This window comes from Sturnira hondurensis, unplaced genomic scaffold (assembly GCF_014824575.4).
Source record: "Sturnira hondurensis isolate 20B ecotype Veracruz unplaced genomic scaffold, ASM1482457v3 Scaffold0022566, whole genome shotgun sequence".
Classification (NCBI taxonomy): Eukaryota; Metazoa; Chordata; class Mammalia; order Chiroptera; family Phyllostomidae; genus Sturnira; species Sturnira hondurensis.
This window is the reverse complement of record NW_028095197.1, coordinates 18255090-18270883: the sequence shown is the minus strand read 5'-3', so window position 1 is coordinate 18270883 and position 15794 is coordinate 18255090. Positions and strand designations below refer to the sequence as shown.

The 15794-nt window shown below is 47.3% G+C and overlaps 1 protein-coding gene across 1 annotated transcript; it reads left to right on the top strand.

Moving 5' to 3' along the window:
• The first annotated feature begins 3942 nt into the window (after nucleotides 1–3942).
• On the top strand, nucleotides 3943–14927 carry TXN (thioredoxin). The gene is made up of 5 exons (XM_037035908.1): nucleotides 3943–4090; nucleotides 9110–9214; nucleotides 9664–9723; nucleotides 13898–13963; nucleotides 14665–14927. Exons 1-5 carry the CDS (start codon nucleotides 4067–4069, stop codon nucleotides 14725–14727), a joined length of 318 nt encoding a protein of 105 aa, XP_036891803.1. The 5' UTR covers nucleotides 3943–4066; the 3' UTR covers nucleotides 14728–14927.
• The last annotated feature ends 867 nt before the right edge of the window (nucleotides 14928–15794 follow it).

Here is a 15794-nt window from a genome sequence, read left to right as displayed (position 1 = left end):
AGGATGACGCAATAGGAATAGTGCCCGTTGACAACTGTCTTTGGGTAATAAGAGTTACTCTCCTTCTGCCTGAGGTCAGTTTAAGACGGAATTTCTCCTGAGTTCTGACTAATGCATACAACTCCCTACTGACACACCCAAGGGAAGGTCTTACATCAACACCTTTTCTCTCCTCCTCTCATCCCCACCTCTCCACGGAAAAGGCTCTGCCCTCCCTGGGCTGTCTCAATTTCCCTGCCCCTCACCCTCCTCACAGAACATCACCCCCTCGCCACCCTCAAGTCGTAAGGACTCAAGTTCCCTGTGTTCTGCAGGGAGGGACCTTCCTCTTTAGCCCACCTTTCTTTTACTCTTTAAGGAGAAAAATATTCTTTTCCTTTGAGACTCACATTAGCAAGCTCACTGTTCACTACTAATTTCCTGATTACTTAGTTCACTTAGGTCTTTGACACCTGTTTTGCAATCTCCCCGTCCATCCCTGCCATCATTCCCGAGGGATTTCAGCATTCCATTCAGATGCCTATAATCATAGTTCATATAACATTTACTGTGTGCCAGGCATGGGCCTAAGCACTTTGTGTATAGTTTAAACCACTCAACCTGTATAATAGCATGAGGTATTATTATCCCCATTTTATGGACAAGGACACTGAGTCACAGAAAGGCTATTTAGACTCCACTGGTGTTACCCAGCTACAAAGTGGAGAGGACAAGGGAGTATCATTGCAGAGTCTGGGTGTTTAATACACACACTAGCCTCCCAGTTCCCTATAATTGTAGCATTCCCCCATCCTCATTCTATATTGGTCCTTTGAAGGCAGGAGGGAGTCAGTGCCTCATCCAACTGAGTCACTGGACATTTGGAAGGTCTTTGGAGAGGAAGGAGTGTCAGCTGCGCATGGTTTGTACCTCCTCTTCCTGCAGCTCAATTAGTTATTGCCATGTACATGAGCCAACTAATAGACAGGTTCAGGAGCTGGAGTGCAAGGTGGGCTGAAGATACCTCAACAGAAAAGCAAGATGTATTCTGCCCTGGGTACCCCATAAGGCCTCTTCTCTACCAGTTGGTAGCTGCGTTCAGGCCAGTCCACCCTCCCTCTGTCTAGGACTGTCCTGAGAATGTGTCCCTTGTCCATATCCTTACCTGTGGCTTCGTGCTCCTCCACCTTCTAGAAACTTTGCAGGGTAGGTTCAAGACTTCTGGTTTTCTTCCTGCCTCCCTTTGAAGGGTGATGAGAAGGAAACCAGGGGTTCTGAGGAGAAGCCAGGGAGCAGTTTCAGCATCCCAGGCTATCACACCTATGTGTAGCTTCACCCAGAGCTGCTCCACTCTGAAAATCTGTGCTCAGACCCTGCACCCCAACACCCTGGCTTGTATTCCTCCAACTCAATAGCTTCTCCACCTCCACCTTCACTTGCAGAAAGACCCTCCTGGCTTCACAATGCCCCTAACACACCTTTCACAATCCCCAGTCTTGCCAGATGGAAACATGGATCCCTGTACCAACAACCAAGGGCCCACTTCTCTATTCCAGGTTCTACTACTGCTGAGAAAAAATTCACACAAGTGCGTGTACTGGTGTCATTACAAATATAAGGCCACCAAGCTCATCCTCGCACCCCCATGGTCCCAAGCGAGTCTAATTACTGCTCACAACAGCTATAATTATAACTTTATTGAGTGCTTACTATATGCCAGGCACTGTTCTAATCACTTTTACGAGCTCTTTAACCCTCAAAATGCCACTACCATGAGTTAGAGATCATCATGGATAAACAGGGGGCTTGACAAGCTAGGGGAGAGCTGCATCTTGGGCCTTACATAACCAGAGACCAAAGTAACTGCACAGGGTGGTCTGAACGTAAAAATTCCTAACTAAAGGGGGATTATGGTGAGTAGTCATGTCTTAGGCCTGCAGCTTCCCTGACAAACATCAGTCTTTAACTTTGAAATTCTCTGTTGTTCTTGTGCCTCGAAGATTGCTGGTGGCAGCAAAAACGACACCAGGTGTTAGACCCATGGAGTTAAATCAAACCTTGGGTCAGCAGCCTCAGAACTTGAGCTGGCAAAGAAAGAATTCTGAGACGAAACTCAAATTATAAGACAAAGTTTATTGAGAGGGCCACAGAGGTAAAAGAAGTGAGCAGTAGAAGAAATGGGCTCAGAAAACAAGTTACAGAGGCCAAAGAAGGGCCCTTGATGTTTAGAAGAGGAAAAGGGGAAGGCCTAGTGGGGAGAAGAGATGGAGAGGAAAGATAGGTGGGTTCTCCCAGGAGGGAGAGGGCCCTGGGTCCTCCATCCCAAAGGCTTTTAAGGGTTTGGGATTTTAAGGGCCGTCCCAGGGGAGGATCTCAAAAGAATAGTCATCAGCTTTCAGGGTGTATCTTTTGGGGGTTGTGGTCTCCACTGATTGGTTGGTGCCAGGGCAGGGGGTCATTAGTCAGTGCAGCTGGTCCTGATGTTAGCCATGATATTGCCTGCCTGGTTTTGCTGGTTTTCTGGGCCTGGAGCCGAAACACAACTGAGGCCTGCTTAAAGGGAGCGGTTATGTAAGGGCCCCACATGGGAGGCCATTCTTCCACCCCTTCGTGCCTCTCTAAGAGGGTCTACCACAAGACCAGCCATTTGCTAGGAAAGGAGAGACCACCCTGGGGGGAAGGTCCTTGTTCTCCCAGTTTTGCCCATTGCTAGGTACCCAGGGCTTCTGCCCCGGTGACCTTCTGTACTTGGGCCACGGTTCTTGCTCTTCTGGAGTCTAACTGCCTACCACAAAATAACACACCTTTGCAACGTCAGAGAAATCTTCTTTTCCAGGCCCATCAGAGCACAACGGCCAGCACCAGCGTCCACACCACTGTTATCTTGTTCCCACATGTGGGGTAAATGTTGACTATCCGATACCCACCAGCGTCTCTCCACTGGGCTTTTTACCCAATCTCTGAGACTTTCACATTGTGCTTCTCCCACCTCCCTGATCTGCCATCAATAAATTTCAAATAACCCCTCTTATGCCTCTTCTGATTCTAATGTATAAAATAAGATGCAAAAACTACCATTCTCAGGAGCAATGTGCCCATCTGTTGAGATTTTGCTTCCCGGCAACTGTTATAACTTTGGGACAAATAAATTCTTAATAAGGATCTCTCTTAGGCTGGAGGTCTTTAATGGATACCATCACAATTTCCATTTCACGGAATGTGAAACTGAGGCACCAGGAAGTCAGAACCTGCTCGGGGTCACAATCCCACGCAGGCTCTTGTCTGCTCTTCCAGAGATGGGCCAGTTCCCCTGACTGCCTACCCCACGAAATTGCTGTGTCATTGCAGCAGAGGATTCATCGATGAAAGTGAAAGAACAGGAGGAGGCAAGAGAAAACTGTCACTTTAAATTCCGGAAAGAAGGTGGGGGCACGCGCACACACACTTCCTAGTCATGGTTACTCAGCACTTTGTGGGGCTTGGGGGGCCGTGGGGCTGTGGGATAAGGTCGGCGGGCCTTTTTGATGATCCCAGTCCCGCCTCGGCCGCCTCTTCTGGAGCCCAGTCCCATTCAATTAAGGGATGGCTGATCCCTTCCCAGGTGAATTCGTCTGTGGCTCTGGAAGTGGACGTCAGACTCCCCGCCTCCCCGACACCATTCACAGGGCATGCTCTCTTGAAGTCTCTGTATGGTCCCCGCAGAACCCCCTCTTCCCAGCTAGGGTGCGGGGATGGAAGTGGGGGCGGGGGCCTGCGGAAAAGCCACGGAGGGTTTCCCGGGTTGGGGGTTGCCCCAGGAGATCCGCCCGGCGCCTGCCCGGACTCGGCCGACTGACAGCGGCCCCGCCCCCACCCCCACCCCCACCCGGCGGTTGGGCGACTCCCGGAGGCGGGACCTCGCGGCGGCGTCTAGGCGGGCCCGGGAGGCCCGAGCGGGCGCGCGCGGCGTGCGTGTGGCGGGGGCGCGCCCGCTCGGTTCTCCAGTCTATAAAGGGAAGGCGGGCTGCGCACTGTCCAAGTTGTATTTGCGGCTTTGCATCCATTTCCATCGGTTCTTACGGTCGCTTGTCAGACCTCAGCCGCCAAAATGGTGAAGCAAATTGAGAGTAAGGTATGCACTCCCGGGAAAGGCTGGAGCGCTACGCTCGGCCTCCGTAGCTGGGGAAGGAGATAGGCTGGAGGTGGGCAGGCCGCCGGTCATCATTCCTGGAGGAAGGGGTCGCGGCGGCTCGGCCTGGGACCGCGAGAAACCTGGGCCTCCGCGCCCCCGAGGCGCCGGAACACACCCTGGCGTAGGGGAGCAGATGGACGATAGCCCCTTGGAGGGCGGGTAGAGCCGGGCAATGCACGTGAGCGTGGACTGTGCGGGTATCTCCTCCCTGCGCGCTCCCTGCGTCACCTCTGCCCAGGGAAACCTCACTTGGGTGAGGGGATGCAGGGAGTCTGCCCTTGGCCTCCGTATTTGTCCGGATACGAGCCCGGACAAGGAGATTGAAGGCCCTTTGGAGAAAACACAGGGTTAGTAGCCGCCACCCCCAACCCTGTGAGTGGCGTGATCCACCCGGGCTGGGTGGGGTGGGCTGCCGTGGGAGCGGGTCTACGCCGGAGACCCCCGGCTGCCTCCATCACGGCCAGGCCCCAGGGATGACGCGTGCTGTATCCTTGCAAAAGGGGCGGTTCCGAACCGCAGAACCTCCCTTCCGTCCTCGCTCGCGTGTACCAATCCGGCCTGGAGGCCCGAGGGCCCCAGGTGTCTGCGAGGAAGTGAGGTCCGGGCCGCGCTCTTGGGACTCCTCTTCCTGCCGGGCGTTGCCGGTAGCTCTGGCTTCGGAATGACTGGGTCCCCAAGGCGGGGCCAGGAGGCCTCCGCTGCTATACCGATCTGTGTGATTTCACCCACTATGGGTGGCTCTTACTGAAGCCAGCTATGCCCCCGGGCACTCGTTGGTCTTCTGGTACACGGATGGTGGTTCTGTCCTTTTGGAATGCCCAAGGCAAAAAGTGTTCCATTCCAGAGTTATTGCGAGGGTAATACCCTCCTGCACGGAAAACTCAGACCCGGCATAGTGTCTGGTATATATTGTAGCCAGTCAAGAAATGTTTGTTAAATGCAGAGTCAGAAAATTGAGTGGGAGAGAATTGGTGTCGTTCAAACAGTGGGAGACCGACCCCTCGGGAGCATTTACACACACACCCCCTACCCGCCCCCGCGATAGTCCCACCCCAGTAAAGCAGGCCAAAGGCAGGTCCTTGAGTGCCCAGGCCTGTTACATGCTGGGGCAGGGTTCGAACGTCAGTTTCTCCGTAATGGTCCCTTAACTTCTTATAGAAAATTTGAAGCGAAATCTTGTTTTCCTACAAGCAGCTACAAAGTAGTTGACATTACCTTATGTATACTGTTTTCTGTCTGAGCTTTTATTTCCCTAGTTTAGCCTGAACACTTCACACACAATCACAGGCTTTTTGTACCCATATCAGTATCTGAACACATTGCTGGAGTGGAGGCAGTGTTTGTTGCTTCAGTGAATATTTTGTTCAGAACGCATTGTACTTACTGTCCATTGTGCAGCGTTCTGGCAGTTTCCTCAGGTTAGGGGCTGGAGTGCATTGCCTGCGTCAGGGAAGGTGAGGTTCTTAAGGCTTGTAAATGCCCAGAGAAACACGGGGGCTTCCCTTGGACACTCACCTCCCCCACAACTCTGGCCAGATCATTAGAAAGAAAAATTCTCATTTGAATGTCTTTGATTATCAGTGACCAAACTTGTCTTCTCCCACATCTGTTGATTGGCTAATTAATTGTAGTCTTATCTGCTTGTCTTTGATAATTTCTCTTCCCCTATTAGGATTCCTTTTTTAAATTGTGAGCATTTGTATTAAAGTTAGCAGCCTTCTAGCCCTGATTGGGTGTGATGCAGTCAGTTGGGTATCCCACCAGAAAGGGAAAGATGGAAAGGTCGCCAGTCCACTTCCTGGTGGGGACATAGGCCTGGATTGTGGCTTCATCCCCAGGCCAGTGGGAGAGGTGACGAATCTGTGTTTCTCTCACACACTGATTTTTCCCTTCCTTCCCTTGTCTCCAAAAATAAATACATAAATCCTATAAGAAGAAAATAAAATTAGCAGCCCTCTCATTTGTTGCAAACAGGAGTCATTAATGTTAAGTTTGTTCCATATACTTTTTAGTACCTACTGAGTGACAAATAATCAGTTTATTGCAGGGCGGGGGTGGGAGGGGCAGGCATGTTCCTCCAAGGCCTGGCCGCCTCCTGAGTTTAACCTAACAGGTGCGAACCCCTGAAGGCTCTGAGAAAACTTTTGAAGGGTGTGTATTAGTTAGTTGTCTCAGAATCCACACAGTACAAATGGAAAATTGATTCCTGGAGCACATGGCTCAGTCTTTCCCTGGTTTCCTTGTCAGAGGTACCACACCGCCCTAATCACTAAGATGTGTGAGGGTGATAAGAAATTTCTTTCTCCAAAAAGCACTGCACCCTGGGGCCCAAAGGCATTCATAATCAAATTATGGTTGATCTTCAAAATTAGAATACAGAATCATTAATCAGAAATGAAACTACAGCCCTGGCTGGCGTAGCTCAGTGGATTGAGCACCGGCCTGTGAACCAGATGATCGCGGTTCGATTCCCAGTCAGGGCACAGGCCGGTTCCTTGCAGGCTAACTACCAGCAGGGGATACACAAAAGGCAACCATACATTGATGTTTCTCTCCCTCTCTCCTTCCCCTCTAAAGATAAATAAACAAATAAAATCTTTAAAAAAAAAGAAATGAAACTACAGTAATTTGGATGTTACTTGTAGATACTGAATACACGTAAGAGTTTCTTCTTGGTGGGCTTGGTGCCACTGGCCATCCAGGACAACTCTTTCTGAGCGGTTGGTAGTCTGGAGCCCCTGGGATCTAGTTCCCATACCATTGGCATAATGTGATGAGGAAGAAATCAACACGCAGGTTTATTCTTTCTTTTTTCTTTTTCTAATAAGAGGTGCCATGTATTTAACCTGGGCACTTGGCTAAATGCTTTACAGACCTCTTCTGTGTTTATGAATAACTTTTGGTATGGTTATGTTTGGGGAAAGAAACGGCTAAACTATTCAGGTACCCCCACCTATAGAGTTTTGTTTTTTAAGTATCTGTGTCAGTGAAGAGGACCTTTATTAAGCTTAATTTTTAGTTTCTAGGGGCTGGAGATTGTGGTTCACTAAGAAGTCAGGCAATTTGGAGCTATTTCCAAACTGGCGTCTGCTCGGGCAGGCTGAAGTTTCGGGAGAAGGGAATGGCGTGGGCAGCCTGCGCATACCAGGCTGTCTCACCTCCGCTGGAGCCCAGCATTCTATTGCTGTTGCCTTTTTCTTTGTAGAATTTTAGGTAATTTGGCTGGAATTTCACTCAGAGTTGTTCCGGGAATTCCTCGCGTGTTTGAAATAACATTCTGTGTTGGAAGGAACCTTCCCAAGTGTTTGCCGAGAGCCAACCATGTTCACAACACAACAGGCAGCCGGCCCTGGTGCGGGGGCAACTCCGGGGAGAGCTGTTGCCCCCCAACGGCCTGTTGACCGGGAAACAGGAACAGTCGATTAACACACATTTTCTATGGTATGCATATATGTTATGCATTATATACTGTATTCTTACCATAAAGTAGAGAAAATGTGTTTAAAAAATCATAGGATAGAATACATTTATAGTACTATACATATTTATTGAGAAAAAAATCTGTGTATAAATGGGCCCTCAAAGTTCAAGCCCATGTTGTTCAAGGGTCGCTTGGGTTCATCTTCCTGGAAAGTGTGGTTCTTGACTCTCCTGCCTTGCCTGGAGCTCACTCTTGTGGAATGGCTTGTTTGACCTCGGAAGACTCGTCAGGGAAGACTTTGAAGTTCCTCTGAGAAAGTCGGTGATGATTTGACAGCATAATTTGGGTGATTCCATCTCGGCGCTCCCCACGCACGCCCAAAGGTGGGGCGGGAGGTTGTATCTGCACACTCGAGAAGGAGCCATGACAGGCCATTCTTGAAAAACCATGGCGAACTGTTTCCCAAGAAAACATGAAATCGGAATTAGAAGTCCAGAGAAGTAACCGTGCTCCAGGGGACTTCCCTTTAGACTTTAGTGGTGCCTCATTTATTTACTTTCCCTTTTCCGGGACCAGATCTGATCTTCCTTAGCTCTCAAGGGAGGGGGGTGTCGGTTTCTCATTAAACCAACGCGACCGGCACTTTTCCCCTGAGGAGCAGCTGAGCTTAGATGGACGTCCGTGTTTTGATTTCTCGGTGTTGCCCCGGTTTTGGTCGGCGCTGACTAACTGTGGTTAACTTGTGTTTCGTGACTGAAAGGTTAGGTTGCTTGGGTTACAGTATCAAGACCATGAGTAAATTATGCAGGGAGCCTGGTGGTGACGGTTTCCTTGACCATTTCTGCTCGCGGGATTTTATTTTAAGACGCATCCCTTTCGAGGAACCAAAACTGCTTTTCACGTGGTCAACCGTGAGGGCAGAGTTTGGGGATGAAGGGCAGAAATCAACTAGAAATAGTAGGATCTCAACTCTGGAAACTCCATTAAAAAGAATACAAGGAAATACGCTTCATGTCAACAGTGACTGGATGTGAGGGTTCGGGGGTTATTTTCTTCCTTTTTTTGGGGGGGGGGAGTTTTATGGTGGAATGTTCCACCATAGAAAATATCAAAAAAGTATTCACTTTAAAAGAAATCTTAGGTAACCTGCAGTGTCATAGATGGCAAAATTCTGTGCTTTTGTGCTTTTTCAGGTGACCCCTTTGATGAGTTGAGCATTTCGTTAATGTCTCCAAAACACCTTGATGTGATGTGGAAACATTTTTCATACACACATCTATTTTCCTTTTGTTTGTTTAGTGTGGATCCAGAGGAATAATATTTTATAATATATTTATGGAGCTATGAATATCTACATACATACCTGTTTTATCAAGTAACACTGCAAACGATACTGAAGGGTTTTTTTTTCCCCAGTTTGTTTTGTTTTTTTCATGGAAAGAGAAGTCTTACTTTCCGAACCCCAGAATTGTGCTTTATGTCACATTTTATCAGGTTCCATTAAGGCTTTTGAACACATGCTTTTCTTTTTCTCTTAGGAAGCATTCCAGGAAGCCTTGAACAGTGCAGGAGATAAACTTGTGGTGGTGGACTTCTCCGCCACGTGGTGTGGGCCTTGCAAAATGATCAAGCCTTTTTTTCACGTGAGTATCAAACAGCCGCTTTGTGTTTGAGAGATTTGTGTCCTTTGGGTGGTCAGGAAGCTAGGGAGGAAAAACAAAAAGACAAGTGAAGTTTGGGGGTTTGTTGTCATTGGCTGTTTGGTCTGGAAGCAGTAATGATACAGGGAGCCCATTGAAGTTAGCTCTCAAAGGCTAATTTGCTCGTCTCGAATGGCTTTGCTTTTGTGCACTTTGATACACGGGCCCTGCTGTATTTGAGATTTGAACCCCAAAAGTGGGTGTGCCAAGTTATACTAGGAGGAATGTGACTCAGAGAAAATGTGTGTCCTTTATGCCTACCAGTCCCTAGTCTAAATTTTTGCATCTTTAATTCGTCTCTACTTTTATTACATTTCCATTGAAGAAGGTTGAGGATTGACTGCCAGTAGCGAGTTCTGATTTTTCATGCACTTTCATTTTAAATGTTCCAGTCCCTCTCTGAGAAGTACACCAACGTGCTGTTCCTGGAGGTCGATGTGGATGACTGTCAGGTACGTGGCTGGAAATCGGGAAACCTGCTGAGCTTTTCATGCTGGCCTTTTTCTCTATTGCAAGGGACTGTTTGCATCTATATGTGTCAAGTCATACTAGAACCACAGCACTAGCAAAAACATATTTTGGAAGAATGGGTAATTGTGCCAATTATGAGCTTAATCTGAGATATCAGGAGGTGTATATATCACATCCTAAAATAAGCATAAAAATAGATGGTTGAACTTTTGGTACCTCACTTCCCAGTTATTTACCTTTCTAAAAACCTATGTATTCTTCTACCTAATATCCCGAGAAGCTCAGTTAATAGAAGTTGGCTTTGACTGTGATAATGAACCGTAGAGGTGATGGTACCACCAAAGGTGGAGCCCACGTCTAAAGTTCTCGTGAAGTCAGGACGTGAGGAAGTGTATTCACAAACGTGTTCTAGTCTCAGTTGGGGTCAGTTAGAAAACCTAGGTGTTTTAAAGAAAGAACACCAAGGTGCCTAGTAGAGAGAGAAATGAGAGAATAATTAGGGGGGAAATTCCAGGGTGGTTTAATTAACAAATGCTTACGGAGCACTTTCTGTGCCAGGCACTGCTCTCTGTGCTTTGTAAGTATTGACTCGTTTAAGTGCTCGGTGCTGCCATCACCCCCGCCCCCTCGACAGCGAGAAGAACACAGGGAGGTGGCCCTCGGAGGGACAGGGGCAGAGTCAGGGTTTAAAATGAGGTCATCTGGCTTCCCAGCACGCAACCGTGCCTCTCGCACAGCCCACGGAACTAGGAGGGTCTGCTCACGGTGCGTCACATAAGAGCTCTTTACAGACACGTGGGCATTTTCCCCGGGCCCCAATGGGGAGGAGAGGCCTAGAGGGTGAGGCAGCAGCGGTACTAGACCTTGGTCCCAGACCCACTCAGTTCTGCTTCGGGCTGATCTCGCCTCCTCCTTGAGCCTTGGTTTTTCTGTATGATCAGACCTTAATACCTGCCCCAGTCAGCTGGCCAGGGTCGCTTACTCTTTTAGCAACCATGGAATGTTTACTAGAAGAACTGAAGGGACAGTAAAAGGGGGCATGTGGTTGTACGCTCTAAACCCATGAGGCCCTACCCACACCACCTTGCTGATCCTCAGCGCATCCTCGGATTCCACAGTCGTCCGTTGCTGGCACAGCCTTTGCTTTCCTACCTGATGAGCTCCTAGGCGTGAGCTCGCCTCTTTCCCAGGAGCTCTGCTCCGGGACCCCATTCGATGACCCAGACTAGATTAGTTCCCTTCCTCGGCGACGTCCTCAGCTCCTCTTCTCTTGCGTCGATGGCAGAGGGTGGGGTGGACCCCGTACCTATTCTGCCTGCTTTATTTCCCGGCTCTGTCCCTTGTCAGCTGTGTGCGCCTGGTCGAGTTACTTTTTCGGGGCCTCCGTGCGGTCCTCGTCAGTGCCGCATCGTAGGCTGGTCATGGGGATTCGGTGAGGCAGTGCCTGTGAAGTGCTCAGAGCAGCACCCGGCACGTGGTCAGTACTCACTGAATCGTACCTGTTGTTATCGGGTTGGCCAAACGGCTGTTTAGATTTTTCCATAAAAGACAAGACACCTTTTCATTTTCACCGATAGCTTCATTGATTTTGGATATTCTGAGAATGTCAGCTCTCTCGCAGAACACTGACCGCCCTCGGTTCATGTCTGATCGCTGGCAACTGGTTTACTCGACCGTGGAGCCACCATCCAGAGAGAAATCTCCAGCATTGAACTTTGCGAACCACTTCTGACACATTTGATTGGTCACAGCACCTTCTCTATACACTGCCCAAACTTTTGGCATTTCTGTGACGTTTTTACCTGTCTTGAAATGATAAAGCATAATATGTAAAAAAAAATGTTGGGTATTTTCTTTCATCTTCAGTATTAACATGGCTACACAAAAATTCACCAGTTTACCTAAGGTTTTTAAAATAGATTATAATCTAACAAAATTGTTTCAAGTGAAGTTAAAGACAGCTAAGCACTACTAGAGCCATCGTACAGGAAAGCACGAATGAACTTTTTGGCCAACCCAGTGCAGTGATCGCTTTGTGTCTGTCCTTTACCACTAGTCCCTGAGAGTTTCTTGGGGGCTGGGGACGCCGTCGTATTCATGTTTGTTTCTCCACCGAGCACCCCTACCCTGCATGTAGTAGGTGTGGAGTGGGTGGATGTTTTATGGTCACTGAGTAAAGCTGTTGTTCTGATGTGTCCCAGAATTTTAGAAACAAAAGGACTGAGAATAGATACTATGTGTTTGGGGGAAAAACCTTGCTCCCTGTTTTAACCTAACTTAATCTTGAGAGAAACTTCTGGTTTCTCTAAACTTGCTGACCCTATCTACTAGCAGCAGCCGAATACATTCTTATTTGAAAGTGATAACGTACTAGATACTGTGAGACACAGTCACCCTGCTGTGTGACTTAGGTCATTCAGTCCTGAGAGTGACCATGAGAACAGTTTCTTAGGACCCCACTGAAGAGGTCGTGGGACTACAGCTCCGGAAGTGTGGGTCACCAAGGCAGAGCCAGGGGGTTCTCGCCCTGCGCGGTGTGGACCGAGGACAGGCGCCCTTACTGCCTACGGGACAGCCGCTGCAGAGTTAAAATGGGAGGATTTCCAGAACCCTTGAGTCACCACATACCCGCCACTCCCACTCACCTAGTCATTCCAGCAGCGTTAGCAAGGCAGGTAGGTCAGACGGAACACAGTTCATTGAACCAACAGTGAGTGGCTTTTTCCCTGTGGCATCTGTGAATCACATGAGTGGATCTTCTGGTTGCCTGGGAACTCTAGGTAAAACCGTCACCTGGTTTCAGTTCTGAAAACACAGAAAGGGGTAAAAACTAGATCAATCTCACTTGGAAGTATCATTAAATAGCTGGGATGGCCCTAACCAGTGTGCGTAACTTTCACGTCACTGTAGAAATAGCAAACTGGTCCGTAGAACAAGAAGTGGGAGACAAAAGTAAAGCACTGAATTTGGATAGCGAAGGTCAAGTCCATAGAAGATTGTGATAGGCAGGTGTGCTGTGCTGTGGTCAGTGTTAGTGAAATGTCAGTCTCCCAAATTTATCTCACTTGAACTCAGTCTGACATTTGGAGGAAATCAACCATGATATTTGGAAATTATGTAGTCAGGAAAAACTCCATGAAAGTTCTCTGGTTTCCCATGGCCTGGGTCTGGGGGTCTGCCTCCTTGGTTGCTGTCCTGCACAGTTTTTGCTGCTCGGGGACCCTGAGGTTCTCCATTTCATGCCTGATCCTCTTTCCAGTGCTGAGCTGGTGTTGCCGATCCCTTAATAGGCCTCTTCACCTGAAATACTTGTTCAGACAAAACCATTTTCATGCTATGTCCCTCCAAACCTTGTGTGAACAAAGTACTCACATGATGTTCCTGTAACAAAATTGAAGAATGCTTGGTATTTCCATGACCCTTGTGCTATAGAAAAGTCTTCATATGTGGTAAGAACCACACTGAGAAGAAGGTACGTGCCCGCTAGTCCAAGGTACGACCTTTGGGGTTTGCCCGTTCTTCTCAGCTGGGCGGCCCACAAAGGCTAGAGCATTAGAGTCAGCTAGGGTTCAGCCTCGTCCCGACTGACCATGTGGCTATAGGGGAGCCGTGCAGTGCCCCTCCGGTGACCCCGATAATGCAGCCAGGTTTGAGAACATAACATTTTTAACTAAAAAATCAAAGAAAAACCAGCGTGCCACTTGTTAGGTTACTGTGACGTTATTCTTGAACGATTCTTCTGCAGGTAACTTGCTCTTTCTGACACGTGGGACGTTAGTCTTTATGATCATCTCTGCCCCTCGTTCCCATGATAAAACTGGGAAAACTAAGAGCAATGATAAGAGGTGCTAATTCGAAGGAATAGTTGGGATGATAGTCCTGAGTACAGTTAAAGAATTTGCTACTGCTTCTTAATGATTCTTGAAATGGGGTACGACTGGGCCAACCAGCTTATTGAGTCACTGTACAAACACAGTATCTGGCGCTGGGAGCATTCCGCTCCTTACTGATCATTTTAACGGAGACTCTAAGCAGTTAGGCTACCGTTACGTAGCGTCAGTCTTTACGGCGCGTATAACAGAAGAAAAGAATCTGGTTTGGGGTTACTTCTGTCAAAGCTCAGTACTTAATCTCGTTTTTATTCCCGCCCCCCAGGATGTTGCTTCGGAGTGCGAAGTCAAATGCATGCCAACCTTCCAGTTTTTTAAAAGAGGAAAAAAGGTGGGTATATCTGACCTCGAAGAAAACTAACTGAATAATGGGGAAGTGTGGTACAAATGAAGAAACTGCAGGGACTTATTCCTTCATACTGGGAAGCATGTCCCCAAGGTCTACTTTTAGGACTGTTTAAATATGTCACTCTTCGTTGATTTAGGTATATAATGGTGCATCTGATTGAAAACTGATCTTTGCTGGAACTAGTCACTAAATCTGTGACTGCTGCTTCACTTACTACACAGGGTCCGGCAGAAGTAACGCCTGCTTGACTGCGGTTGGTAGAGTAATAATACGGGTGTAATCATTTATAGTTTTCACTTGAACATTGCACCTAAAATGTCCTATGGTGTGCTTGAGAGGGGTAGTCATATTCTAGAGTTACATGCTTATGATTTTGTAATAAAAAGGTTTTGTAATTAAAAAGGTGTTACTTAAGCTGGACCCTGTGTGATAAAGTACATTTGTCTTTGTTAAGAGGCACTTATGTCCCCCTGAAAATTATATTTGAGTTTTTTGTCTTTTCTTAAGGGGCTGTATTTTCCTAGTTTTTGTTTTTAACTTAAAACTGTATTCTCCGGGGATGTTAACTTTAATTATAGTTCCCCTGCTCCCTTGTCCTCAGCCTTCCCCCATTCTGTCAGGCGTTACGCACAACACAGAGAGAAAGTGGCCCGTCTAACGCTAATTTAATGTTCTCTTCACAGGTGGGTGAATTTTCCGGAGCTAATAAGGAAAAACTTGAAGCCACCATCAATGAATTTGTTTAATTATGTTTTCTGAAAACATAACCAGCCATGGGCTCTTGTAATTTTTTTTATTTACAAAAAAGAAAGATCAAGTATAGATATTATAATACTCAACTGCCATCTGATATAGCAGTGACAATAAACTATTAATTCTACCCTTTTTAAAACCGTCTGGTGTCTTGAATAGCTTTCAAAATAAATGAAAAGTGGCCAATTAGAAGATATTGATGTGTCCTACTTATTTTCATACATTCTTGATCGCGTTTAAGTAACTGTCTAGGTCACTGATTGCTTTAAGTTTTTTTCCCCTATTACTACTTTAGTGTATTTCTAGGAAAATCATGTAGGCAATGTAGATAATAGATTCGTATGTTTAAATTATTATTTTTTGACATTTATGAACAAAAACCAATATCCTCTGTTCGTATAGGCACATCCCCTGTGCCTTCTGAGCGGTCAGCATGGCCAAAGCCAATGTCCACGAATAAAGGAATTGTTTCTCTAGTTCGAGATTTTTGTCCCAGAGGTTCCCATGAGCTTCTGATTTTGCTTCTGATTTGCTGTAACTCCTGTTACACCAGTGCAGAATTCTTCCCGTTTGGCTCCCAGGGAACAGACTCCTGCAAACATTATCCTGAGGATCTTAATTTGCTTGAAGTAGCTAAGAAACTGGTTTGATGGACTAGATCAAAGTTCCAAGCTGAGAAATGGCTCGTTATCTTGTTCAAAGAACATCGTGTTTCTCGTACTTTAGAGACAGCCAAGTGCTGAGGGATGCTTGAAGTTTTCAAGATTGTATAATAATTAATCCTGCGTCCCACAATATCCTTATGTTAATTAATCTTTGCCCCCGAAAAGGTAGGTATCTAAACCCCGTGTCCCAGTGAGGAAACAGGCAGAGGGTCCGAGAGTCCAGCCAGGGGCGTCCAGAGCCCAGGTTCTTGGCTCCACAATGCTGCCTCTCACTGCAGTGTCTCAATAGGTAGCAAAACAGTGGGCCCTTTCCTGCGTTCCTTTCTCACCTAAAGTTAGGGTGCTGAACTTAGATAATCTTGCTAGGTATTCATCGAATGCTTATTATTCTGTGC

Coding starts and splice junctions, on each gene's coding strand:
- TXN (XM_037035908.1), top strand. CDS start 4,067: ATGGTGAAGCAAATTGAGAGTAAG. Junction 4,091..9,109: donor TGAAGCAAATTGAGAGTAAG/GTATGCACTCCC, acceptor TTTTTCTCTTAG/GAAGCATTCCAGGAAGCCTT. Junction 9,724..13,897: donor TCGATGTGGATGACTGTCAG/GTACGTGGCTGG, acceptor CCCGCCCCCCAG/GATGTTGCTTCGGAGTGCGA.